Below are 27,826 nucleotides of genomic sequence, written 5' to 3'. Positions count from 1 at the left end.
TTTATAGGCCAAGGTCGACATACAACAGAATTACAATGTTGGTCACATTACATCAATTTTAGATGTTCCCTATCGGACCTGCACTGCTCGCCCGACTTTCTAGTTTGACTTAATAGAGTCTTGGTTTTTGATAGTTCTTCACCCGAGGCCGAGTCTTGATCGTCTGGTTAACACGATGTCGCTCTTCTTTCTTCTTGTTCCTTTGACCATCTTCCTTCATCTGACCGAGTGCTTTCTGATCGTTCGCCCAACCTGTCAGGAGATAAAGGTCACGTCACATCCGATAACTGTTGGGCCATCACGTCCGACCCACGTGATACCTCGCTCTTTGCGCCGTACGGTTCTATCCTGTGCTTCGCCGCTCTTTTTTCTTTGGTATATCATAGCTCAGGATCTTTCCACCTAGCCCTGTGGATTATCTACACCTACATTTATGCCCATTCTTTCGCTCGTGTGCTTGGCACGAGGAAAAGAAAATCGTTCCACCTTTCCACGTCCTCGAGCATGTCGAGAATTCCGTCATGCAGTCTCCCACTAATTCTCCCTTTATGACTTGTAACCGTTGCTGTCAGTCGAGGTGCTGCATCCTATAAATATCTCCCTTTATGTCCTCTTTCCTTCGTTCGCCATTTTCAGAGAAACCAAGCGCTGTTCTTCCTTCTTCTTTTTCTTCCTTCTTTGCCGACACCATTAATTCCGGTGACCCTTTTATCTTCTCAGTCTTCATCTTCGCTGTTTCTGTTGGTGAGGTTTGCAACAGTCGTGGTTGGTTCTTCTTTTTACTTCTCTCTCCATCAAAGTTCATATCTCTCCGTTCGCTTTCTGCCATGGCTACTTCTTCTCCGTCAATGACTGAAAAAAGGTGCGTGAGTGATACCTTCTCCGAGGGAGATGTTGTTTCTCTTGATTCCTTGTTTTGGATTGAGAGTCCTTCCCATCACGATTATCGTGCTATAAATTCCCTTTTCCCTGATGATTCTCCTTCTTTTTCATGAAGGGCTGATAAGAGGATCTCCAAAGACTTGTCTGATGATGAGTTCATTGAACAGTTGAAGGAAGAATTTGGTCTTCAAAACTATGAAGTGACCCTAGTCTCGGGCCAAACGGGTGTGTTGAAGAAGTCCGATGTCGATAGGTATGAGCAGTCATCCGAGGCAGTCATCGTTACTCGTGGGCAATTAGAACTTGGTCTTCGCTTTCCTTTATACAACCCTGCTAGCCCTTTCTACTACGAGGCGTTGTCACAGCTTCGTCTGCTTCGGGCCTTGACCCAGTGGAATGGTAACACTTTCCGTCTGATGAATGAGTGGAGGGACCGAGGCGAGGGTCATGGATCTACGGCCGATTGGTCGACCTATAAGCTTGAAGATGCTCCAAATTATACTTCTGCCAATTTCTTCGTGAACTATCGGAGCGGGACAACTACCAATGGCGACCTTGCTGCTTTTGCTGCTAGACCTCATCGTCTGAAGTCTATGCCTGAGGGTGTTGAACGATTGATGCTAGATGCTGATCCCCTTGGTAAAGGCTCCAACAAGCGTGCTCTCCACACCAATGACCCATACTGGGACCGGGTTCCACTACTTGTTCGCGCCCAAATTTTGCATGGTAGCTTCCCTCCTCCTCAATTTCCTACGGAGCCTTATCCATTCTGGGTGATTAACATAGAGTATGTTGCTTTCTTTCCACTTTCTTTGATTCCTTCTGTATCGGCTTGGGGTACTGATTACTTTCTTGTCGTAGGTTAAGCCTCAGGGCGAGTCTACCAAATCGGCTTCTATTTCCAAGAAGAGGAGTGCTGGCACAAGGGTCGAGGAGGATCAGGGGAAGGTAACAAACATATAGCTTTTATTCTAAGTACATGTACTTGCCCCTGTTTTTTGCCTTCACGTGTTCTGACGCTGAACCTTGTGCAGAAATTCCCTAGGCGCGAGGATGAAGATGTTGGAGGGTCCGATACTCGTGGTAGTGAAAGTTTGGTTCCAAGGCGTAATCCTCCTCGGGGGAAGGTGGCGGCAAAGGGCGTGGTGTTGAAAAGCTCGGACGTTGTGATCGATATCCCCGATCAAGATGATGAGGACGATATATTCGGGGACGATCAGCTGTTTGATGAGGATGCTGGTGGCCAGAAGGAAGCGGAGGTTTATGTGGAGACTGCTGTTGTGACTCCTGTCGTGCAGTCTGGTGATCAGGGGCCGACCCAAACATCACTCCAAAAGTTTCCCAGAAGGATGTTGGGTCTTCCTCGGGTGTCCAGACGTCCTTTACCATATCGGGCCCTATTTGTGATTCACTTGGCGCATTGCGCTCTGAGGAGTTTGGCTCATATACTGATGAGCAGATGATTTCTGCCGTGCCCCTGTATCGTGATATGGCGTCGGTCTTTGATAACTTGGTAAGTGATTTGTTTGCACTTTTCCTTTGGATGTTATCGGGCCCCACTAATCTCGTCTTGGGATGGAATTTGTAGGCGTTGAATCGGTCGAGGTTGGAGGCTGCTCTCCGTCGATAGGAGATTAGGAAGTTGGAGGATGCTCTTCAGCAGGAGAAGGAACGATCTCGTGATCTGGAGATCAAACTCGCCGATGCGTAAGGTATATTGTTTGCGATAGTTGTGTTGATTGAGTTCTTCGTACCAATGTCCTGAGTAAATTATTATTCTTCTAGCCGAAATATCTAGTATAGATCTAGACACTTCTTCGGAGTATAGGCTTATGAAGAGAAAGTGGGATATCGAGAAAGATCTTGTGGAGAATCTTCGACAACGAATTTACAATAAGGATGGGAAGATAGACCGACAGGAGGCCGAGATCTAGCAACTTCAAGAGTAATTGGACAGATATCGCCTGTTTGAGTATGTCCCCGAAGAGATAGATAACTTACGGGCCCGCTTGGGCATCTTTCAAAGACTTGCTGGTGATAAAACATTACTAGCCGATAATCTGGAGAGTCAAAATGGTTCCTTAGGATTCAAAATCGAGATCTTCATGAAGATCGACGACAAATTTTGAGGGAAAAAGATGTGGCCGAGCAGTCCAACCGAGTTCTTCTTGAAAGGCCAAGGGTTTCGATAAGCTGTCCAGTGACCTAGAGTGGCCCCAAGACCAGTGATCACAAGTGTCCTATAACCTTCAGAGGGCCGAGTGGAGTGATCACAAGAAATATTGCCCTTCGAATGAGTTCAATGAACAATACTATAATGAGTTAACCTTGAAACTTTCTAAGGCCGAGGACGAGTTTTCCAAGTCCGTGGAGCCGTTAGAATCTGTATTGCCAATTCTGTCAGGTCTCTAGAGTGCATGTTGGGCGACCTTAAGACCTAGTTGGTTTGTTGTTTTTACTCCATATTCTGCATGTTCCGTATAATATGCTTATAATGTTTTGTTGCAGCCGAGCAGGGTCATGTCAAGGATCTGGAGCGAGATGTGCAAAATCTCGGGCAGGAGGTGGAGCAGTGGAAGAAGGCCGAAGGTGAGGTGAAGGTTAAGCTCCATGCCGCCGAGGCGAGGTCCGAGCAGCTTTCTCAGCAGATTGTGGACGAGAGAAATTATCATCAGAGCGAGCTTGTTGAGGCGATCAAGGCCGGTGTGAACGAGTACATCGCGCAAAAGCGCCGCGAGGTTGCTCAGAGAAAGGGGGGAGGCGGTGCTGTTCCACCCAGGAGTTGATCATGTCTGTTGTAGTGCTGCGCCACTAATTTTCCCTTTGTCGCGGGTTGTAATTCGTTTGAACACTTGAACCATGCTTATTTGAACAACTTCTTTGAATGGGGTGCTGCATCGCCGAGCCTGTTTTTTTTTTCTTTTCCTTGACAATTTCCTCCTTCATCATTGTGTTGACGCTGTTTAATTTTATGGTTGCTATCTTGTTGTTTGTGCTCCGTATCTGCATTTGATGTCACATGCATTAGTATTAGTGCCTTTTCTGTCGAACACACTCAACAAGGAGGGTCATCGGGCCCGATGCCATGTCCCAGCCGAGGTATCTCATCACTATCTTTTAGATTCAGTGGAAGGGTTTTAGTCGTCCTAGTTCTAGGCCCGATAATTCCAAGTGGTTATCGACCAACCAACTCGGGCAAGTGGTCACGGCCACCTGCGATGGGGGTAACCTTTCAGATGTAAGTAGGTTACCTAGCTGAGAAGAAATCGTATGTTAACAACCTTTGGTATCTGCCTTACAACCACCAGTACCCTTAGGCTACCTCGACACTTGCACACTGCCACTTCCCCGAGTATCAATAGCCAGTCGACTGTAAGTCACCTCGGCACTTCCACACTGGCTTTGACCCGAGTACGAATGACCATTCGAGTGTAAGTCACCTCGGCACTTCCTCACTGGCTTTGCCCCGAGTACGAATGACCATTCGAGTGTAAGTCACCTCGACACTTCCTCACTGGCTTTGCCCCGAGTACGAATGACCATTGGTCGCTCTTGTCATATTTCCTACCCCTCGCGGTTTTAAAGAAATGAATGACAAGTATGTTTACCTGTTTCCCTCGAACCCCTCATGGGTAATATAGTTTCATATGTTGAGCGTTCCACGGTTTTAACTCGGGTTTGCTGTCTGGTTTGAGTAATCGATAAGCTCCCTCGCCAGCTTTAGAAACGATTGTGTATGGTCCTCTCCACCTTGCCGCTAGTTTACCGCCCTTTTTGTCACGTTCCCAATCAGCTAGATATTTCAACACTAACTTCCCCGGTTGAAACTCTCTTGGTCGAACTCGTTTGTTGTATTCTCGTTGTAGTCTCCTTTGGTAATTCTCCATTTTTTGCGACGCCATCTCCCTTGTTTCCTCCAAGTCATCGAGCTTGGCCAATATTAGATCTTCCGATATATTTCGCCTCCAGGCTTCAGTTCTTGTGGTGGGTATCATTGCTTCAGTTGGTAGTATCGCTTCGGTTCCATAGGTCAGCATGAAAGGTGATAGCCCTGTTGCTTCCCTTAAAGTGGTTCGATAGGCCCATAAAATATTGTAGAGTTCTTCGCACCAATCACTGTATTCTCCATCTAATTTTTTCTTCATATTGCCGACGATAGTTTTGTTTGTGATCTCGGCCTGCCCATTACTTTGAGGGTATATGGGGGTAGCCTTGCTTTTTCTGAAGTTGTAGGTGTTAAATAGTAGGTCGATGTTTTCTCCCTGGAGATGTTTTCCATTATCCGAGACGATGGATGCCGGTACTCCGAAACGACATATGATGTGCTCCCAAATGAACCTGAAGACGTCCTTGTCACGGACATGTCTCAGTGGTGCCGCCTCCACCCACTTAGTGAAGTAATCCGTTGCTACTATTAAGTATTTTCTCTGCCCCAATCCCACATGTAATGGTCCCACGATATCGATCCCCCACTTTGCGAAGGTCCAGGGGCTTACTACCGAGTTTAGAGTTACTGACGGTGCATGTATCTTCTTACCAAATCGCTGGCATTCTTCGCAAGCTTGCGCCATTTGTTTTGCATCATCGTTCATATACGACCAGAAGTATTACATCATTTTCTCTCTCGCTGACAGACTTCGTCCCGAGATGTGATTTCCGGCTGCTCCATAGTGTAGTTCATTCAAGATTGTTTGGCCTTCTTCCTTACTTAAGCATCTTACGAGTGTTCCCAGGTATGATTTCCTGTATAGGATTCCGTCTCTTAGCTCGTAAGCGGACGATTTTATTTTCACTTTGTTGATCTCGGGTCTCCCCTTGGGTAACTCGCCTGTCTCCAAGTACGAATGAATCAACTTTCTCCAATCTCCGTCCGGATATCTGTCGGCCGTGTTGATAGCCACGTCGACGTGCACAACGGGTGTTTCTGGTATAGATGGGGCGAAGAGTCTCATAACACGAATACCCTCCACACTTGGGTCTGTGAGCTGGGATGCAATATATGCCAATGCGTCCGAGTGTCGATTATCTTTTTTGCATATGTGGCAAAATTTGATGGTGGGGATCTGGTCGATATAGAATTGGGCGAGCTCCCAGTATTTCTGCAAAATCGGGTCGTGGATGGCGTATTTTCCTGTGATTTGTCGGATCACCAACTGCGAGTCGCTAGTTAGTCTTACATCTTGTAGGCCCATCTTGACGATTAATCTCAGGGCGTGAATCACAACTTCGTACTCGGTGACGTTGTTTGTCGCCTTAAATTCCAATCTAAACGAATGGACCATTTTTGGTCCCTTTGGTGTGGTAAAGACTATCCCAAGTCCCGATCCATCTTTGTTCGATGCTTCATCGACGAATACTTCCCAACGTGATGGGCTACTTGCTTCGAGTAAGTCGTCCGGGTCTTCTCGATCTTCTTCCATTCCGGGTATGTCCTCGACCTCATCTTCATCGCTTAGTGGAAAATCTTCCAAGAAATCTGCCACTACTTGTGTCTTCACTGCTGTCCTTATTTCGTAGAAAACATTGAACTGTTTAATTTGCGCCCCCCATTTGGAGATCCTTCCAGCTCGGCCTGCATTGTCCAGTACCGCCTCAATAGGTGATTTTGTGAGCACGCGGATCCGATGGGCTTGGTAATACGTCCTTAGCTTCAGGGTGGCGAAAGCTAGCGCTAGAATCATCTGTTCCATCCTTGTATAATTTTTCTCGGCCGGACTTAATGTTTTGCTGATGAAGTAAACAGGCTTTTCCTCGCTCCCTTCATTTCGAACTAAGACCGCACTGATAGCATATGAAGTTGCTTCGAGGTATAATGTGAGGACCTCCGATGGCTCGGGTCTTTGTAATACTGGAAGACTTGCAATATGTAGCTTAATATTCTGAAACGCCTCCTCACAGGCGTCCGTCCATTTGAATTTCTCTCCCTTTTTAAGAGTGCTAAATAAATCCTTGCATTTGTCGGACGACCGAGATATGAATCGCCCCAATGCTTCTATACTTTCGTTCAGCTTTTGTACGTCTTTTATTGTGGCTGGTGACAGCATCTCGAGGATGGCTCTGACTTTCTCAGTATCTGCTTCTATCCCCTTTGGAGTGATGATATATCCCAAAAATTTGCCCGATGTGACCCAAAAATCGCATTTGGTCGGGTTAACTTTCATTTTATATTCTCTCATCGTCCGGAAAATTTCCCGCAGGTCTCGAATGTGATTCTTGGATAGGAGACTTTTTACTAGCATATCGTCGACATAGACCTCGATGGCGTTGTGGATCTGGTCTTCAAACATGTCGCCCACTAACCTTTGATATGTGGCGCCTGCATTCTTCAGCCCAAACGACATCTTTGTGTAGCAATATAGGCCCCTTGGTGTGAAGAAGGGGGTGTGTTCTTGATCCTCGGGAGCCAGCGGGATCTGGTTATACCCCGCGTATCCGTCCATCAACGTTAGTGCCTCGTACCCCACTATAGATTCCACCAGTTGATGGATACTTAGGAGGGGGAAACTGTCCTTCGGAAAAGCTTTGTTCAGGTCGCTAAAGTCGATGCAGATTCTGACTCCTCCATTTCTCTTTGGTACCACGACCATGTTAGATATCCACTGTGGGTAGTGCGATTTCCTAATTATTCCCGATTCCTGTAACTTCTTTATCTTCTTCTCGACGGCCGTCTGTAATTCTGGCGCGACTCGCCTCATCTTTTGTCGGACCGGTTTGAAGCTTGGGTCGATCTTTAAATGGTGACAGCATACCTCCGGGTCTATGCCCTCCATATCGTGCACGCCTCATGCGAACGCGTCCATGTTCTCCTTTAGCACCGCCACGAGCTGGTTTATTTTCTCGTCTGATAGTAACGACCCGATCCTCACTATCCTTGGTTCTTCTACAGTTCCCAAATTAATCTCCCGAGTAGGTTCTACGACCGAGAAGTTTGGTTTTGGTTCCTTTATCGGTGCCATCTCCTTTAATTGCTATGAGGTTCCCTTTCTTGCGTTTCGTATGCCATGACCACTTGCGAAATAACTTTTTCTAAGTCCTCTGCCGCTTTGGCTTCTTTAGACTTGTTCTTCTCTCTCCTTTGTCGTGCTCGCCGCTCCTCATTTATTTGGGCATCGACCTGCATGCACTGTCGGGCTGCCTGTGAATCGCCTACGACCTCGACTATTCACTTGTACGTTAGAAAACGCAACCTTTGATGATAGGATGAGGCCACTCCTTTGATTATAGCGATCCACGGTCTCCTGATAATAGCTTCATAGGGCGAGGAGACATCGACCACACAGAATGTAGTCAATGTGTCTAGGTAACCACCTCCGTTCGATACCCTTAGGGTTACTTCGCCATTTGGGATGGTTACGGTCCCATTAAATCCGTAGATACGATATGTTGATGGGACGAGTATATCATCTGATAGCTCCATCCTCTTGAACGTATCGTAGAAGAGTACTTCGACTGAGCTCCCACTATCTACCAGTATCCTTCTTACCCCCCATTCCTCAATCAGCAGAGTGATGACCAAGGGATCACTGTGAGCCTGTCCGTTCATTGGGACATCCTGAGCCGAGAAAATGATAGGTTGCACCATCCAAGGTTCCATCGACAAAGTCTTTGCTACACTGAAAATTTCTTTCCCGTTATGGTCCCTTTTGTGGATTCTAGACATGATCTCAGGGTTCAGATTGTACTCTTGAGTGGCTGAATGCGAAATTGTGTTGACAAACTGAGTGGATCTGTCGATTCGGACCTGATGGACAAGTGCATCGGGCGTAGCGGTTTCCTGGGCTGGGTGTCGGAAAAATTGTCTCAGGTAACCATCTCGAATAAGGTGTTGCACGATGTCTTTTACTTCTCGGCAGTTATTTGTAGAGTGGCCTCGATACTGATGATAATGGAAATACTCCGGGTGATCCTTGGTCTCCTCGAACTGTATCCCTCTTGATGCTGGGTATATGATGTCATTCCTTTTTTCGACCTCTTTGAAGATTTCTTCTAGTGGAGCATTCAAAGGAGTGTATGTTCTCGCTTCGTGCCTCGGCCTCTTTCCTTTGGATACCCATTCCTTCTTCCCACTTCCTCGTGTAGGTGGGCTCGGTCTCTTCTGGGCCCGTCTTTAAACGTCGTCCGATGTCGAATTGGATGCTGAGCTAGACTCTTGCACTCCCCTATCCATTGATTCCTCCTGAATTTCTTCTAGGGCGATGAAATGCTCTTGCATTTTCCTCATTTCTTTCAATGTCTATGGTTTTTCAGTAAACATGGCTATCCAGATGGGGTCCGACCTCCCTAATGCGTTTTCGAACCCGAATATCTGCTAGTCGACTGGTACTTTCCCAATTTCTGCGCACAAATTTCTCCATCGGTCGGTGAACGACCTGAGTGGTTCTCTAAACCGTCGGGCCAAGGTGAGTAACCTGTTGACCCTGGGCTGAGGTCTGCTGTTGTGCATGTAAGTTTTGAGGAAGGCTTCGACTAGAGTCTCATAACTGTCGACTGTTCCTGGTAGGAGATTGTAGAACCACTTCCTTACCTCGCCCTCTAGGATTGACGGGAAGAATTTACACATTACCACCTCATGGTTCTTCAATTGGATTAAGGACATAATGTACATCTTCAAATGTTCGACCGTGTCTCCCGTACCGTCGAACCTAGATGGAAATGTGTGGAGTGTGCATTTGGGTGGGAAGGCCCTTAGTTCTAGCTCTTGGGTGAAAGGGGTCCTCTCGGCCTCGCTTATGACCTCGGCTAGCTTATCTTCTTCGCCGCTTCCTGACAACTTCCTTATCTTTTCTTCTAACTCCCTTAGCTTGGCTTCGGTTGCATTGTCGGCCCTTGTGTCTCTCTGTTGATGATTCCTCTCGTGCCCTTCGTCTTCTGTTGATGAATCCTCGAGTGGACCGTACCCTCGGATAGGTGGTGTCGGGGGTTGTCCTGATCGGCCGGAATTGCTCTGTCCCGTCGTTGGTGGTACTCGCCCGGCTCGGCCTTGGTGACCCGATGTCCCTCGGCTGGAAGACCCTCTCGACCTTGACCTCGACCTCAAGTTCCGTAGCTGATAGTTCTCAAACTCTAAAGCTAGGTTCCTCTGCTGAAGATCCCTTAAAGCCGCCTCTTGCCTTCTTTGACTTTCTAGAATTACGAGTAGCGTTGGATCCGTACTCTCATGGCTAGAGTGACCATTTGGATGGCTTAAATGAGCAGGGGGTGGCGTCGTCATCATTGGTAGGGGAGGTGGTACTGTACTGGGTATCTGGGTCGATGCCGCTGGATCGACTCCGATAGTTGTTTCTCGTCCTAACTGTACTCACCTAAGTTGTTCTTGCTCTCGTCCGAGTGCTTCTTGATACTTAACTTGTCGCCTGGTGTTTCGTCTCTGGGCATGCAGGATTAGCGCCTCTTCATCATCTTCTGTGTCTGATGCGGTGAGTCCATCTATTTGATCATCCCTCCTATGAGTTGAGACGATTCGCTCCAGAGGCGAGGGGTCATCGTCTCGTCCCAGATCGATTTCCTCATCCACAGTCGGCATACCCCTTACAGCTACTCGTGATTCCTCAGGTGGTGGATGCCCATCACTTCCCTTCCTCGGCCCCATTATTCCTCCTTGCATGCTACTGCCGGTGATCGTGCGGTTCCTCAGAGTTCTCCCCATCCCTGACGTGCTAGCCAATGGACACAGTATGCTGTAAGTCCGAGAGTTGTTCCTACCTACGTCAGCAGAAACAGACAACACCTTACTTTGACCTGTTTTTGAAAAGTTTCTCTAGTACGTACGGTTTTAAAGGAAAAAGGTGACTGACACCAAAACTAAGTTTCAAAAGTACGATTCCCTCTACTCTATCATGATGACCTCGCCAGTCTGCCCTGTTTTGACTTTAAGTGTTTCTTTTAGACGGGTATCATGCTACGTCGCTTTCAAGGTTGCACGACGTCGCTTTCAGTACCACGACGTCGCTTTCAGTACCACGACTCTGCATTAACTACAATTTGTCCTACATTCCCTAGACTCCAAATCATTAACTCCTAGTTCTTTGCGAGTAAAAGATCCAAATTCGTACTTTTTATGAGGTCATCACACCATATTAAAATTTGGATCAAAACTTATGAACTTCCTTGGAACTACACAGGGATGTCTTCTCTGAATTCCTTGGGTTCTTTCTCCGGCGACTGATAATCTCGCCTTGCTATTTTTTTGGCATTTTCACAAGCCAACATGGAACCTCAAGCAACTTCAACCACACATCGAAGATGTTATTTGGGAGTTTTAGAGGTATTACTTGTTGAACTCGTATACCGAAAACTAAGATTGAAATACCGAGATAAGTGCGAAAACTAATACGAAAACGAAGATTGAAACATGAAAACAAACTCGCCTCCGAGCATGGCTAGTCGATCTGTTATCAGGATCCTTCCCTGGCCTCGACCAAACGCTAACATCGTTATTTAGGAGCTCTTTAAGGATTCCCTATCAACTCGACTGCTCGGAATTGACCCAACTGAAAATACTTGCTAACGACACGACTTCAACAATGAAAACTCAACCATATCAAAAAACTTCAAAACTAAACAAATATAAACAAACTTCACCAAACAGAGTTCATCCCATAGCATCAACTAACACACAAGGTGTTCCTAGGAGCTTTTGGATCGTCTCTGTTGGCACACGCAGCCAAGGTATCCGGAGAACTTAGACGTTCCCCTTAGTCGGCGCCAGAATGTAGTGGCATAAAACCACACACTACATCCAATGGTATAGAAGATGAATTAAAACTAAGTAAAGATGCACAGCAAACATAGACACAAAGATATACGTGGTTCGGTATGATTACCTACGTCCACGGGGTGAAAGGATGAATGTTACTATTTCTTTTCTTTGATTACAAGGTGTTCTCTCCTTCTCAAATGGTGTAACTCTCAAACTCTCAAATGTAGTGTCTTGTTTCTCTCTCTTTCAACCTGCCTCTCTCTCTCTCTCGACCAGCCCTTGTATTTATAGGCCAAGGTCGACATACAACATAATTACAATTTTGGTCACATTACATCAATTTTAGATATTCCCTATCGGACCTGCACTGCTCGCCCGACTTTCTGGTTTGACCGATAGAGTCTTGGTTTTTGATAGTTCTTCACCCGAGGTCGAGTCTTGATCGTCTGGTTAACACGATGTCGCCCTTCTTTCTTCTTGTTCCTTTGTTTGACCATCTTCCTTCGTCTGATCGAGTGCTTTCTGATCGTTCGCCCGACCTGTCAGGAGATAAAGGTCACGTCACATCCGACAACTGTTGAGCCATCACGTTCGGCCCACGTGGTACCTCGCTCTTTGCGCCGTTCGGTTCTATCCTGTGCTTCACCGCTCTTTTTTCTTTGGTGTATCTACAATAAGTAAACAATCCCTAAATATTTCTTAATCCCCGTGGATTATCTACACCTACAATAAGTAAACAATCCCTAAATATTTCTTAATCCTGCTCTTCTGGTTTCAACCTATTTTCTTTTTCTTAATCCCAAAATATTGCAGAACGTCGTCATTGGAATCAACATATTCTGCTTCTTCATCCGGTTGTGTTGCTCCAAATACAAGCTACAACGAGTCTTCTAGTGGCAACGAGAGGGAACCACAACCACGAGGCAGAACGCTGGATCACCGTCGCCGTTCGCCAAATTATTCATATAGTTCCAGTAGGTCCACTTCACGTAGTAGATCACCAGATGAGGTCTACTCACATAGGAAGAGGCGTGATTCCAAGCTTTATCCTTCAAATCATTCCACTGACAAGGTGGGATGGTTTAGAAGAATAAAGAACAAGCTTGGGTTCCATGACCACCACCATCATCCCGGCCGTCATAATACTGGTGTTTCATCATCCAAGGAGGATGAAACTGTCCACGCTCATCATCGCTCCACTGCCAATCCTTTAACTAATGGTAAACTTGATCGCAAAAGCAATGACCAAGCGGTGAGAAAGACCAACAGAACAACACAGGTTAAGAAGGAGCCCAAACAACATGGACATGACAGAAAGTTGTTTGGAGGTGTAGTTGGTCACTTCCTGGGCTCGAATAAATCTAAGCCGTCAACAGCTGGTAAAAGACGGTTAGAAACAAAAATGTTGTTCGCAAGAAACTGCATTGGTGGCAGAAAATTCATAGACGAGGGTCGTCTAATGTTGGAACATCACGCGCCAAACTTGGAATGAAGACCAAGTATCCCAAGTCCAAGGGATATAAACATAATACTAAGATGAAGAAACTTCTCTAAGTACACAGGAAAACCTGGGTTCTGTATTTGAATGTTCAATATTAGTGTTTGTATTAGAGATTTTATGTAAATACATAATTTGTGGTTAGTATTTGGTACATTATGAGTATATCTGATTCTTAATTGATATTTTATTTTTTTGGTACTATTCAACTCATGGAAGAACCATGTAGTGCTGGTTTATCTGCATCACTTTCTAACATCATTAATCTTAAGTGTCTATCTATTGCTTGATGACAAGTTCATCTTTATGTAGAAGCATCATGACTTTGTTTCTGTTATATGTGACTTCTTGCAGGTTTAAGTTTCAGCCCGGATGCCAGAGAAAAAAAGGTAAATTTGGGAGGGTTTATATGGCCAGAGAAAAAAAGGTAAACAAAATCCTAACTTATACAATCAATTTGGGAACCTTCAATTGTTCTGTGAATTTGTTTTGGAATTTGATGTAATTTTTGGCTGTTTTTTGTTTGTGTGGGTATTGCAGCATCAGTATGTTTGTGCATTGAAAGTAGGTATTTATCTTGTTTGGTCCTAGGCCCATATAGTTATTTATAGTAGGGTCCAACCGGAATTTTTTTTATCCGGAGGTCGAAAATTAATTAAAACATGGAAATGTCCATAATGCCCATTACTACCAAACGTGTGTGTCTACACTGCTTACAAATTTGAGTACATATCTGGTACACTGCTTAAAAATTCGAGTACATATTTGCTACACTGCTTACAAATTTGAGTACATATCTGTCTGAGTACATATCTGTCGTACTGCTTACAAATCCGATTATATATCTGAATGCTTACAAATTCGAGTACATATTTGCTGCACTGCTTCCAGGTAGGGTACAAATCTGTAAGAATCAATGATAAATAAATTAGAAAACGTATTACATCACATACATTGTAGGATCATACAATGTAGCAACCGAACCTTCTATGTTCCTCCAAATCCATTTGCAGCACACCTTCTTTCAAACACACGTCACAACCAATTTGTAACTTCATCAAGACCACCACCAATTTCACAAGATTGCAAATATGAACCAACAAAAACTCCTGTTCCTATCATTCAAAATCTGTCATTTCTTGCAATAAGTTCTGAATTGCAGCTCCAGATCATCTCCATATCCAATTCTAGTACTGAATCAAACGTAACAAAGAGCATCTATTTCAGTATTTCATATACGTACTGAATCAAACATAACAAGGAGCACTTCCTATCAGTATGTGATATATGTACTGAAGATTCATGAACTACAAATCAACAGTATGACAACAACAGGTGACATATCTATGAAAAATAAGAGAATCGAAACACATATTACAGTATTTCACATAAGTACTGAAGGGTAAGACTAAAAAAGGAGCAAAAACACAGCAAATAGCACTTCCTATCAGTATTATACATACATACTCATGGATCGAACCAAAAAAATTGGAAAAACTTCAAATAAAACAAAATTAGAAGAGTTTTGTATCAGTATGCCATATATGTACTGTCAATTCATACACGAAAAACAACTGTAACAAACCTAAAAAATGTTATAATGTTGAACCAATGATAAATCACAAATAACCGCTACAGTTTTAGTTACCTGTAACCCTGGGAAAACAGCATTGTTAATCGCAGATTCCATATCAACCCAAAGAACAGGATCTTTCTTGAAGAAAATCATGCCACCTCTGGGACCTCATAATGACTGCAAATTGAAACAGAAGACATAGTAAACAACATGACCCTTGAACCTAAACCAATAAAAACAAATGCTGCTTGTGTTGGTGTCAGTAGTTGTAGTCTTGCAGACTTCATGAATGTGACTAGGTGTACCTTGTGAGTGGTGGTTGTTACAACATCACAATATTCAAATGGGTCGGCAAGTACAGATGCAGTAACGAGACCACTTATGTGAGCCATATCCATCATGAGAAAAGCCCCAACAAAATCTGCAATATTCAAGAAACATAGCAGGAAAGGGAATTAGGTGTGCGTAATGGGTTAACTAGTCTGATTCTCTGATCACTAAGAATAATAACTGTTGACAATCAAAATATATGTGTATACCTTTCTCATTCGAGGATAATCGAAATCACGAGGATAAGCACTAGCACCAACAATGATGAGTTTTGGTCGAAAGAGGGTGGCAGTTTTCTCAAGCATATCATAATCAATAAGACCTGCAAGTGAATTTGGTAATGAATGCAAATTATCAACGAATTATAAATGAACAACAATAGACCACATAGTCATTACACAATATAAGAATGCAGAGCAGCACCTGTTGATTCATCAAGACGGTAGGGCATCGATTCAAAATAAATCGAAGTCCCAGATACCCGTATTTTAGGAGTCATAAATCCATGTGACAAGTGACCTCCATGAGGAAGATACAGACCCTGTGCCAGTTACATGAACAAAGCCCTTTGTTGACAAAGTGTCTCTAGCTCATCAATGTACTCATTGCCACCATAATACCTACATTGCAGAATGAAATGATCAAATGCATTTCAATACAAATACAGGGAAAAAATATAACATTAAGCACCATCTTTACCTTTTACCAGAAAGCCCTTCTGAATACTTGTTTGTGAGACAAGAACCCACAGCTTCCATCACTGCGCGAGATGTAAAATTCTCTGAAGCAATGAGCTCCAAGCTGTTAAACTGACGATTCTTCTCACTATCAATTATTGAACGTACTTCAGGGTCTGCCTAACTTGAGAAGGTAATCTATCCGCAGTAGTAGTACCCAACTTGGGAAAAAAAGTTGAAGAACCTTTAGTAAAAAGATTGGGTTGTTGTACAGCAGCACCCATTATTGCAGCTCCACTGTATGCCTGCATCTACTTCACTTCTCCTTAAACATAACAAGGAGCACTTCCTATCAGTATGCGATATATGTACTGAAGATTCATGAACTACAAATCAACAATATGACAACAGGTGACAGATCTATGAAAAATAAGAGAATCGAAAGACATATTACAGTATTTCACATAAGTACTGAAGGGTAAGACTAAAAAAGGAGCAAAAACACAGCAAAGTCAGCAATCACAGGCACTTTGACAGCAAAATGATGATGATTATAATAAATGTATGCATAGCAGTACGTATTTTGATTGGAACACTCTGCATCAGACATGTTTTGAACCTGCAAATGTCACAAAGATGTAACAGTATTAAAATACAGTATTTCACATACGTACTGATGGGTCAAACTAAAAAAAGTGAGAGATCTATGCAAGAAACAGATTCTAAGAGCAGTTTCTATGAGTATGCCATATATGTACTGCAGATTCATGAACTACAAAATCAACTGCATGACAAAGAATAATTAAGAATCTAGGAGAAACAGCAGAATCAAAGCACTAATACGGTATTTCATATACGTACTGATGGGTCAAACTAAAAAAAGTGAAAGATCTATGCAAGAAACAGAATCCAAGAGCATAAACAATGAGTATGTCATATATGTACTGCTGGATAATACGATCTGAAAGTGAAAACAAACCTGATTTTGAAAATAAAACAGAAATATAATCAAATCGAACTAAAATAAGCTAAAAACTTAACAATCTAACCAAATAACTGAATAAATACGAACAAGATTCATAAAAAACAAACAGAACACAACCGATCTCCATGATCTATGCAAGAAACAGATTCTAAGAGCAGTTTCTATGAGTATGCCATATATGTACTGCAGATTCATGAACTACAAAATCAACTGCATGACAAAGAATAATTAAGAATCTAGGAGAAACATCAGAATCAAAGCACGTAATACGGTATTTCACATACGTACTGATTGGTGAAACTAAAAAAAGTGAAATATCTATGCAAGAAACAGAATCCAAGAGCATAAACAATGAGTATGTCATATATGTACTGCTGGATAATACGATCTCAAAGTGAAAACAAACCTGATTTTGAAAAGAAAACAGAAATATAATCAAATCGAACTAAAATAAGCTAAAAACTTAACAATCTAACCAAATAACTGAATAAATACGAACAAGATTCATAAAAAACAAACAGAACACAACCGATCTCCATGATCCAAAATTCAAATCCTATAATGATTCAAAAACTGTAGCAGAAACAATGAGTATGTCATATATGTACTGCTGGATAATACGATCTGAAAATGAAAACAAAACTGATTTGGAAAAGAAAACAGAAAGATAGTCAAATCGAAAGCTAAAATAAACTAAAAACTTAACAATCTAACCAAATAACTGAATAAAAACGAACAAGAATCATAAAAAAAAAACAGAACACAACCTATCTCCATTAAACTGTAGCAGAAAGAAGAAAACGAAAAGATTAAGCAACATACCTGTTAAAAATCGCAGAACAAATCTTCAGAAACCCTAGTCCCAAATCCAGAAGAAGAAAGAGAGCAGAATTTTCCCAAGAATAAATCGGCTGAAATATTTTTTAGAAACTTTGAAATAGACTGCTTTAATATATGTAGGATTGGAAGGGTAGTTTAGGTATTTAGAAATTTCGTACAATTTGTCCCGCACGTGTACAGGACCTGGGCTTAAAAAATTTGGTCCATTTTTATGTTTTCTCTTAATTATGGACCTCTGATTAGTGGGTTTTAATGGGTGGACCTGCCACTAACTAAGAACACTATAATGGTACCTATTGGTAATTCCTACTTGAAAATATTATACGTCAAGTAGAAAAATACAATCTACTTCCTCAACTCAAAAGAGAAATGGAAATTCAGAGTACTTTAGATCATCCAAACATTCTTAGTCTTTTTGGTTGGTTTCTTGATTCTCGAATATGCTGCTAAAGGTGAACTTTACGGTTTACTTGGTAAAACTGGTCATTTTACTGAGAAACAAGCTGCTACTTTAAGCAAGACACACATATTATCGATCCCATTTTGACTAGGATTTTGCAAGCCTATATAAACATGAAAAGCAATTTATATTTAATTCGAAAGATGCTGATGAGCTGAACGTGAAAAGCAGTTTTTATTGAATTCAAAAAGATGTTATGCCAACTGTGCTTACCATGGGCGCACTACTAGTAAAACATAATGTCAATTATAAAATTAGCTTTTTTGTCTTGAATAAATAAGTAATGATGCCCATATCAATCATTCAACCAAAGCATGCCATTTTAGTATTGTTTTAATAGTACCTGCTAAACATTGCATCTCTTATTCGTACATTTCTGAAACTAGTTTGATAGAGATACAGAGATAACATGGAAAATAGTGATGTACCTGTAATCACTTTGAGCTCAGGCAAGGCGATGCCGGTTTTAGGTCTGGGAACAGCTGAAACTTTTACTAAAGGATCTGAAAGAGAGAAGCTGGCAATTTTGAAGGCGATAGAGGTGGGTTACAGACACTTTGATACAGCTTTCATATACCAAACTGAAGAGTCTGTTGGTGAAGCTATAGCTGAAGCACTTCAACTTGGTTTCATCGGATCTCGAGATGAACTCTTTATCACTTCCAAGCTCTGGTGTTCTGACGCTCACCCTGATCGTGTCCTCGCGGCTCTTCAGAACTCTCTAAGGTAATTTTTAGTTCCAAGGTGAACCCTTCGGGGGGAGGGGGGGAAATTATGCCTTGTGTGTATATATTGTGTTTGCTGATATAAGATTGTCTTGAATTTTTATCTATAAATGAATGATGGATTTTGTTTTGTATCATGTAGGAACCTTAAATTGCAGTATCTGGATCTATATCTGATACACTATCCAATAAGCTTGAAGCCTGGGACTACTGTGAAAGATTTGGGGAATAAGGACAACTTACTTCCAATGGACTACAAGTCTGTATGGGCAGCTATGGAAGAGTGTCAGAAGCTTGGCCTCACTAAGTCGATAGGTGTCAGCAACTTCTCCTACAAAAAGATTCAAGAGTTAATGAGCTTCGCCAACATCCCTCCTGCAGTAAATCAAGTAAGTATAAAACATAAATTAGTTAGTTACTTACAGAGTTTTGAATAAAAATGAGATAATGGGCATACCTAATACATAGAAGGAAAATTTCTTGTTTGGTACTAGGCCCATATAGTTATTTATAATAGGGTCTAACCGGATCTTTTTTATTATCCGGAGGTCCAAAATTAATTAAAACATGGAAATGTCCATAATACCCATTACTACCAAACGTGTGTGTCTGCCCTGCTTACAAATTTGAGTACATATCTGATACACTGCTTAAAAATTCGAGTACATATTTGCTACACTGCTTACAAATTTGAGTACATATCTGTCGCACTGCTTAGAAATCTGAGTACATATCTGTCGTACTGCTTACAAATCCGATTATATATCTGAATGCTTACAAATTCGAGTACATATTTGCTGCACTGCTTCCAGGTAGAGTACAAATCTGTAAGAATCAATGATAAATAAATTAGAAAACGTATTACATCACATATATTGTAGGATCATACAAATTAATCTATAATATTTCTTCAGTACAGTATTAAATCATAGGAAAACCTACAAATCCACAGTAAACACAGAAAAATTTATACAAAACTAGCACATATTTCAGTATTGAGCATAAGTACTCATGGATCAAACAAAAAAAAGTGACAAAACTCTGAATAAAACAGAATCAGAAGTTTCTATCAGTACGCCCTGGCAGATCATATGAATTAAGTGAATAAAATTTATGAATAAAACATAATCAAAGCAGTTTTTTCAGTGTTCAATATATGTAAGTAACCTAAAAATCAACAGATAAGTAAGGAATCTATGAATATAACAAAATCAAAAGAAGTGATAAGTCTATGAATAAAAAAAATAAAATCAAAGCATCTTATTTCCAGTATGCGATATATGTACTGTTGGATCAAACAACAAAAATCATTATTTAAACAAAAAATAAACAATTAACTAGGTTTTTTGTCAGTATAGCATATATGTACCGATGGTTCATACACAAACAACCGAAAAAAACCTAAAAGCAGCAAAATAAAACTATTATAATCATATCTAGTAACAAAATGAATAAAAGAAACGTAATTATTCAGTATGCATATATTACTGCTGGATCAAACAACAACAAAAAAAATTATTTAAACAAAAACTAAACAATTAACTAGGTTTTTTGTCAGTACATCATATACGTACTGATAGTTCATACACAAAAACAACTGAAAAAACCTAAACCCAACAAAAGAAAACTAGTATAATCAGATCTAGTAACGAAATGAATAAAAAACGTAACTATTCATCTAGATCTGGATTATTTTCATGAAAATGAAGGAACACTTGATTAATCATGCGTGCAAATTGGAGAACATAATCAAACATCAACTAATTAATGATTAGATCTTGAAACCTTCGAATAAACATTACGAGAAGAAGATTAATAAGAAAAATCAACTTACCAAAGGCTAGAATCGATTTGGGTTCTTGAATCGATCAAGATGTTCTAAAAATATATTACCACACAGTTTCATCACAAACTAATCGATCAAGATGTTCTTCGTTTCCAAGCTTTATCCTAATACAAAAAACTAGCAATTAAAGAATGAAGAAAATGAATTGATTTCATTAAACCCCGCATCAGTAGAGAAGAGGAGAGGGAGAGGGGGAGAGAGAGAGAAACTGAATCTGAGAAGAGAAAGAATATGGAGAGAAACTGGCTTATGTTTCTGTTATATATAGTAAAGGCTATTTTGGGAATTCTAAAAATGCACATAATATTTACACATGTGTGCAAGACCTGGGCTTAAAAAATTAGGTCCGTTTTTCTCTTTTCTTTTAATTATGGACCTACCGTTACTGGGCTTTAGTGGGTGGACCTGCCACTAACTAAGAACATGTAATAGTACCTACAGACTGCATAGAACTCTCATACAATTTTGATGCCTATTTCCATGATTTATAGGTAGAGATGAACCCCACATGGCAGCAAAAGAATCTGAGGGAATATTGTAAGGCCAAGAATATCTTGGTCACCGCGTACTCTCCTCTGGGAGCCAAAGGAACCAGTTGGGGATCCAACGCAGTTATGGGATCTGAGGTGCTGAACCAGATTGCCCAGGCCAGAGGAAAATCTGTTGCTCAGGTTGGTAATACTCTCAGCATACTGTCTGATGCTATATTATTCTAGTCACACAATCAACTCTTCAGTGTGTAATTTTTATGTCGTGTGTACAGATTAGTCTAAGATGGGTATACGAGCAAGGTGTGAGTCTTGTGGTGAAAAGTTTCAATGAAGAGAGGATAAAGGAGAACCTGGAAATATTTGATTGGGAGCTGACCCCGGAAGAGTTGAAGAAGATAGGTGAGCTCCCACAGTGCAGAATGGCAATTGCTAAGTTTTTTGTATCAGATGATGGGCCCTTCAAGTCTTTAGAAGAGTTTTGGGATGACAAAGCCTGAAAAGTGATCATTTATTTGTAGTGATAAGAGTAGCTTCCCTGGCAATGTGCCCAACCTGTTTTTACAGATCTTTGTCTGCAGTAGCAGCTATACTATTTGCCAATAAAATGAACTTTTTAGATTGTCTCTTCACGCAGTAAATCAAGCTTGATTATGCCCCTATATGTGGTGTTCCTTTAGCTTTCATCATATTGCGTTTGTTTTTTAATCTATTAGATTTACAATACTTGCATTAGTTTTGTTAATTTTAAAAGAAAGGCTGCAAGGTTTGCAAGTTTTAGATTGAATTACTTCTTATAACAATATCAATTCCTGCATGAAAGAAATCATAACTAAACAATATCATAGTATAAAGTGTTATAACTTATAAGTATTGTGGTAAGGTCTAGCGCACATTTCACCTTCCTGCAACCCTGACATGGTTTGGATCAAATAAAATGACCACTGTAACAAACTGTCGAGTTGCATCACAGTTCATTGCCCTTTTAAACTAATGAGAGAATGCCCACACAAGTACGCAGAGTGCACTGGTCAGGCGTTCCAGAAAAAAACACTGATATTTAACTACCAAACAAACTGAAACTGCGCTCGATGTAATTTCAGATGAAGGGCGTTTAGTTACTTCTCTCTGTACTCGGTTACAAATTTAAGTGGAAACACCTATCCTCTAGTTTATACCCAAAATCACACTGAATTTGTGCAAAATGGTATTTCCTTACTGACTAATAATAACCACTAACTCCGAACCATTCAAAAAGGGAGGCAAAAGAAGAATGAGAAAAAACAAATCGAAGCTAATGCAGAACACCATATGAACCTAATAGTCTGAAATTTTAACATGGAACGCAAAAGCAGCTGATTCAAGAAACACAAAGACATATCTGGATGGACTAAAGTGCTAAACGGTATCCTTTCTCTGTAGTGTCTCACCAAGAAACTGGTGGAAGTATTGCTGGCCTTGGCTTTAAAGCAAATGCTAAGAAACCCAAATGAGAAGTATAAAGATCGTTACCCGGGAAAGAAGGATGAGATAGTTGTTCATACCCCTTGGTTTTGGCGTTGTAGGCCAAAAAATACTTCTCATAGCAGAGTATAACCACATTTTTGTCAACCGGATTGAAACCTAAAATCTCAATATGATTAATCAAATCAACTGTTTTTTCTCTACCAATCAACCAAGATTCCATTTCTACTAATGTGTCATGAAATTCCATATCCTTGTGCACCATATACCAGTCCTCCTTCTCAAGCACCCATACACTCAAAGTCCCCCTCTCCAGATCAATCCTTCTGATTCCCCAATACACCGGGTTATACACTTACCATCCACCGCTTGGTCAGGCAAATTAATCGACCTACATTCATTGCCAGAGATTACATGATTGATGTTTCTATCATCACTGACAGCTAATATTTTGCTATGTAGCTTTTGAAACCAGTACAAAACACCATCATGGGTAACAAGATTGTCATAAAAAGGCCAATCCCAAGTAACAAATTGAGGACATGAAACAGCATAAATATTCCATTCACCCAAATCAGAAGAAAATACTTCAACTTCAAATTTGTTACCTTCATGAAACTTGGGTATACGAATGACCTTATAACCCGCAGTAGAACCAAGTGATAATGAATCACGTTCATCACATATGAAACCAGTCACAGCCCGTGCAGATTTGCTCGGTGATGCAGGAAGTAAAACCCATTTCTTGGTTAGTGGATTACAAACATAATAAGTCATTTGGTTAAATATGCTTGTCGTGCATAGGACCAAACCATTGCTTGAAGCTAACAGATATAATTTTTCTCCAACTTGGTTTAATATGAACTCTAAAGAAAACCCACTTATATGATGAGATATAAACTGTGAATGCGCATAATGAACAAATACCCATGGGAGTGATAAAGTGTTTAGTATGTTCCAGCGGCTGATGAAACTATGATCTGAAAGAACCGAAAACCATACCTTTGAAACACACTTGAATTTGTACACTACATTTAGAGGAAGACGAAGAAAGATTTCAAACCATGTGTCTTCTGCTATATCCACCAACTTCATATTCTTCATTGTAAAATCGATCACGAAGAAAGATTAGGTTAATCTAACACATCTATTTAATTTATTATAAGGGTATACACGCTGGCGGCCGGCCTATATATCAATGAAGAATATGAAGTCCGCGCTCGTTTTCCCATACACGCATTCTGTTTTGAAACCTGTTTTGAGGCGTATTGAATTTTTTTTTGAGGCATATTATATAATGCCAAAATAGGGTCACTAAATAAAAAACAACATCACCCCTTATCCATCCTTTTTGATAATGACATAACTACCCTTACATAATTAGTGTTAATGATTATGATTATATTTGATTAGCTATGAATTTTAAGGATTGATTAAAAATAAAATTATTAGTGGTGAATTAGTAGATAAATCAAATTTATGTGAGAGAGTTGGGATTTTTGAGAGGAAGAAGAAGAAGTGAAAAAACTTGGGTATTGAATTTTGAGATTTTAGTGATTAGAAGTGACCAAAATGGGTGATTCAAATCAGAGGTAGACTTCTATACGAGGTTTAATTTCTTTTTATAAGTTGAATCTTTCAAAAAAATGAATTTTTAAAACTCAGATCTACTGACCAGATGAACAGTTCGGCTGAAAAGTTGTTAGCCGAACTTCACTCTGAAACTGACAAATTTAGGTTCGGCTGATTCGAACAAAATTTAGCAAAGTCGCATGAGCCGAACATAGTGTTTCTCTAAATCATACACTAGGTTCGGCTCAAAATTGATACTCCAAGATCAGCCGAACTGATCTTCTGAAAACCCTAATTTCATCTTTGAAATCATATTCTATCGATCAAACAAAATAAAATCAATCAAAAACAAGATAGGTTTGTTACACATACATTCTAAAATACATCTAAGAGCAAATGAGGTTTGGATTTCGCACTTCAATATCGCTCACTTTGATTCGTGTTTGCTTTACTTGATCAATTTCTTGATTGAATTGGAGTCCAAGATGTTTAAGTTTAAAGTTTATTTTGATTTTTGATTTTAGGTTTTTGAGGATAAGGGCGTTCTAGTAATTTAAATTGTTTAAGGATATATAGGTAATTGAACTACCTTTAGACACCCCTTATAAACCCACCCTAGATGGTGTAACGAATGAGTATGCCTCAAAGAAATTGAGTATGCCTCAAAACAGGTTTCTCTGTTTTGCATTTTTGCATCAAAACGAGCACGGCCCACTTGAACGACCTCTCGATCTACTTACTGAAGCCCATACCTACCACTACCACACGCCGAATGGCGTGTAAGTATGGGCATGTATAGTCCTAACCACGCGTCAGATTTTTCTTGGTTCTACTCCTGAATCCTGGTTACAATTTTCAGGTAAATATATAACACAAAATATAAAATGATATTTATATAAGAAAAAATAAAGATCAATGAGTTATCATTATGTGTTGCACCGCGTAACCAAAATTCTAAGTTCGGTCAATGGACTAAGAGCAGTTCCTAAGGTAATGAACAAATTTATTTTTTTGTTGAGCCACATGGATGAACAAACTGCGTTTTCCACTATGGAAAACTAGAGCAAAATGAACAGATTTGGTTTTCCAGGGCCCACCAATATTTCTTTTTAATATAAAAAGTTTTTCTAGGATAAAGTTAAAATATAAAATATAATATTTAGGTGAGATAAAATAGGATGAAGTGAGATGAAATAGGATAAAGTGAGATAAAATAGGATAAAAGGTAGTAAAATAAGTTTTGGTGAGTTGTACTTGGCGTTGAAGGAGGAGTCATTGGCGTTGAAGGAAGAATCTCTGGCGTTAAAGGAAGAGTCGCGGGCATTGAGGTAGTGCCGGGCGTTTTTGGCACCATCGCCCGATGTATCATCAATCGCGCGCTTGATCATCCAACTCAATGTTCAAAGCAACAGATTTGTTGATTTGGACATCCATTTTTGTTTTTGTCAGGTTAGAGACTACACTTTCTAAACTCAATGGGTAAAACAATTCTTTCAAAACTTTTGTTTTCTTCCATTTTAATATCTTTCATCGGTATTTGTCTATTTCCTAAGGGTGTTAACTACTCAGCAAGTCGATAGAATTCAAAGAAGCATTTGGGTCATACTTCTTGTTAGAGCACTGCTCGGTCGAACTCGCAAGCTTTGTTATCTCAAACTTGTTGTCAATGTCAGATGCACAAAAATATATATGGATTTCCAATCTATTAAAGTCAAGTCTCGGACTAGGATTAGAGTATGGTAGTTGAATATCATTCATAACTGAATAACCCTAGAATATTGAAGACTAAAGATCAAACGAATATATTTGGAGAACTTCATCGACAAAGAGGTACGTGAAGACTGAACCATCCTATTTACTCACACCATTACCATTCTATCTTTGTGAGACTATGTCATATGATTTTAATAGATTTCATGTTTCAAATAAGAAGTTTCGAGCCAAACTTGTCTTGTTAAATATCTTGAAATATGATTCAAGCAATGGATGATTATAGATTCTTAAAGAATCTTAGTTAATAAAAATTTATTGTTCGAGGACTATTTTTTTCCTTTCAAGTTGATCATTTGGAAATTTCCCAAGAAATAATATTTCATTTTATGGCGATTAGGAATGTTTCAAATCATTGAAAGAGATTTTCAGAACTACTGAGATTCTGGACACAGTGTAGATACACATAGCCATTACAAGTACCCTAGTCAACTGAATTACGGAACATAAGTAGCATGCATACCCAGTAAGCGTACCTTGAGGTTACGAATTCATATAAAGAGAGGAAGTTGGATTACCCGGTACGCGTACCCCAAGGGAATCTATTTGTCAATATATTAGGGTATGCAGACCTAGTACGCGTTCCCTAGCTCCCTGAATTCACGAACTGATCTATAGGTACATGTACCCCTACACAGACCTACCCAGTAAGAATTAAGCAGATGCTCATAAACTATTTTCACAAATTCATTTGACATTGTGTGACGGACCGGAAAATTACGCCTGTGGCGCGTTGCCCCGCAGGCCATAACTTCCCCGATGCGCCATGATGAAGCTACGATCGGGGCCTTTAATCTAGGAAAATGCACGTCCATTTTCCCTTGCAAGCATGCTCTTGGAGCATGATGCTGCTAACTTAGCTTCCACGCCGTTCCAAACTTATCTTTGTCCGCAAAAGGGTGTAAGGCTATTAGGCCAATGCATTCTTGCATGCATATCCGGCTCTACCTGAACATCTCGCTTACCAACTCTTTGTAGCTTGATAGGAAGTATGAGCATCCACTTGCTAGCATGCAACTAAGCCTCATTAATCTTGGCCACAATCATCTCTTGCATCGATCTACCGAGCTTAGATGATATGAGGGGACAACGTACTGGACCGGCAATGCTGCAACTCATTGCGGCTGCCTACGTACCCTTCCCTACTCTAAAGGTATCAAGCACATACCATAGTTCATCCACGAAGGGACAGAAGCTTAAGCCAACTCTTTTGCATGGTCATGGCCAAGCAATAATGGTAATGGCCTAGTCCGTATAGGCCGTTCCGTCAAAATGCATCCAAGTGATGAATACTTGGTATGCGGCATGGAATAGTGATGCCTATGCTTAACACGCTCCATCGTAAGGCTACATATCTATAAATCAGGCTGAAAAGGTGAGGGTACCCAAATGTACCTCAAGCTAAAACTTTTCCTACCTATAAGTCCTTTCTCCGAAAGTGATTGTCTATGGACTGAGTAGAGACAATGCAACTAATCGGTTCACACTTCGTGTGATCGTCTATGGATACGAGATCAAGACAATAACAACAACGAAGTATGTTTACTTGATAAAAAGGTTCGGACTTAACCAAACACAATAGGATTGCTTATAAAGTAAATAGGAATTAACGTTTGTGTAATTTACTTTAATTATATTAAAACAATTATAATGCGGAAATATAAAGTAAATGACACAACAAGATTTTGTTAACGAGGAAACCACAAATGTAGAAAAACCCCGGGACCTTGTCCAGAATTGCATACTCTCAGGATTAAGCCGCTACACAAAATTAAACCAACTCCTTATAGTTAGGACCAAGCAACTAAACCTATAGTTCACCTAGTTCCGTCTTTATTCCCACGCCTCCAACTTATGAATAAGTCACGTACTTGGAACAATTCCTTTGGTTCGTATTCCAAACAGTAAAGGAACAACAAATCTGTTTGGTATCAACTCTCTTCAACCAAGTGATATGAGTCGGACAAAGGCTCTTCTCTTTATCTTAACATAAACTCCTTCGTCAGGTTCTTAT

General features: G+C 40.6%; 1 protein-coding gene across 1 annotated transcript; it reads left to right on the top strand.

The window, feature by feature from the left end:
- The first annotated feature begins 18,243 nt into the window (after positions 1–18,243).
- On the top strand, positions 18,244–21,668 carry LOC113275061 (non-functional NADPH-dependent codeinone reductase 2-like). Its single transcript, XM_026524496.1, has 4 exons — positions 18,244–18,673; positions 18,815–19,061; positions 21,010–21,189; positions 21,282–21,668. Exons 1-4 carry the CDS (start codon positions 18,357–18,359, stop codon positions 21,504–21,506), a joined length of 969 nt encoding a protein of 322 aa, XP_026380281.1. The 5' UTR covers positions 18,244–18,356; the 3' UTR covers positions 21,507–21,668.
- The last annotated feature ends 6,158 nt before the right edge of the window (positions 21,669–27,826 follow it).

The sequence above is a fragment of the Papaver somniferum genome, chromosome 4 (genome assembly GCF_003573695.1).
Source record: "Papaver somniferum cultivar HN1 chromosome 4, ASM357369v1, whole genome shotgun sequence".
In the NCBI taxonomy this organism is placed as follows: Eukaryota; Viridiplantae; Streptophyta; class Magnoliopsida; order Ranunculales; family Papaveraceae; genus Papaver; species Papaver somniferum.
The sequence above is the reverse complement of the archived record's forward strand: the minus strand, read 5'-3'. Positions and strand labels throughout refer to the sequence as shown.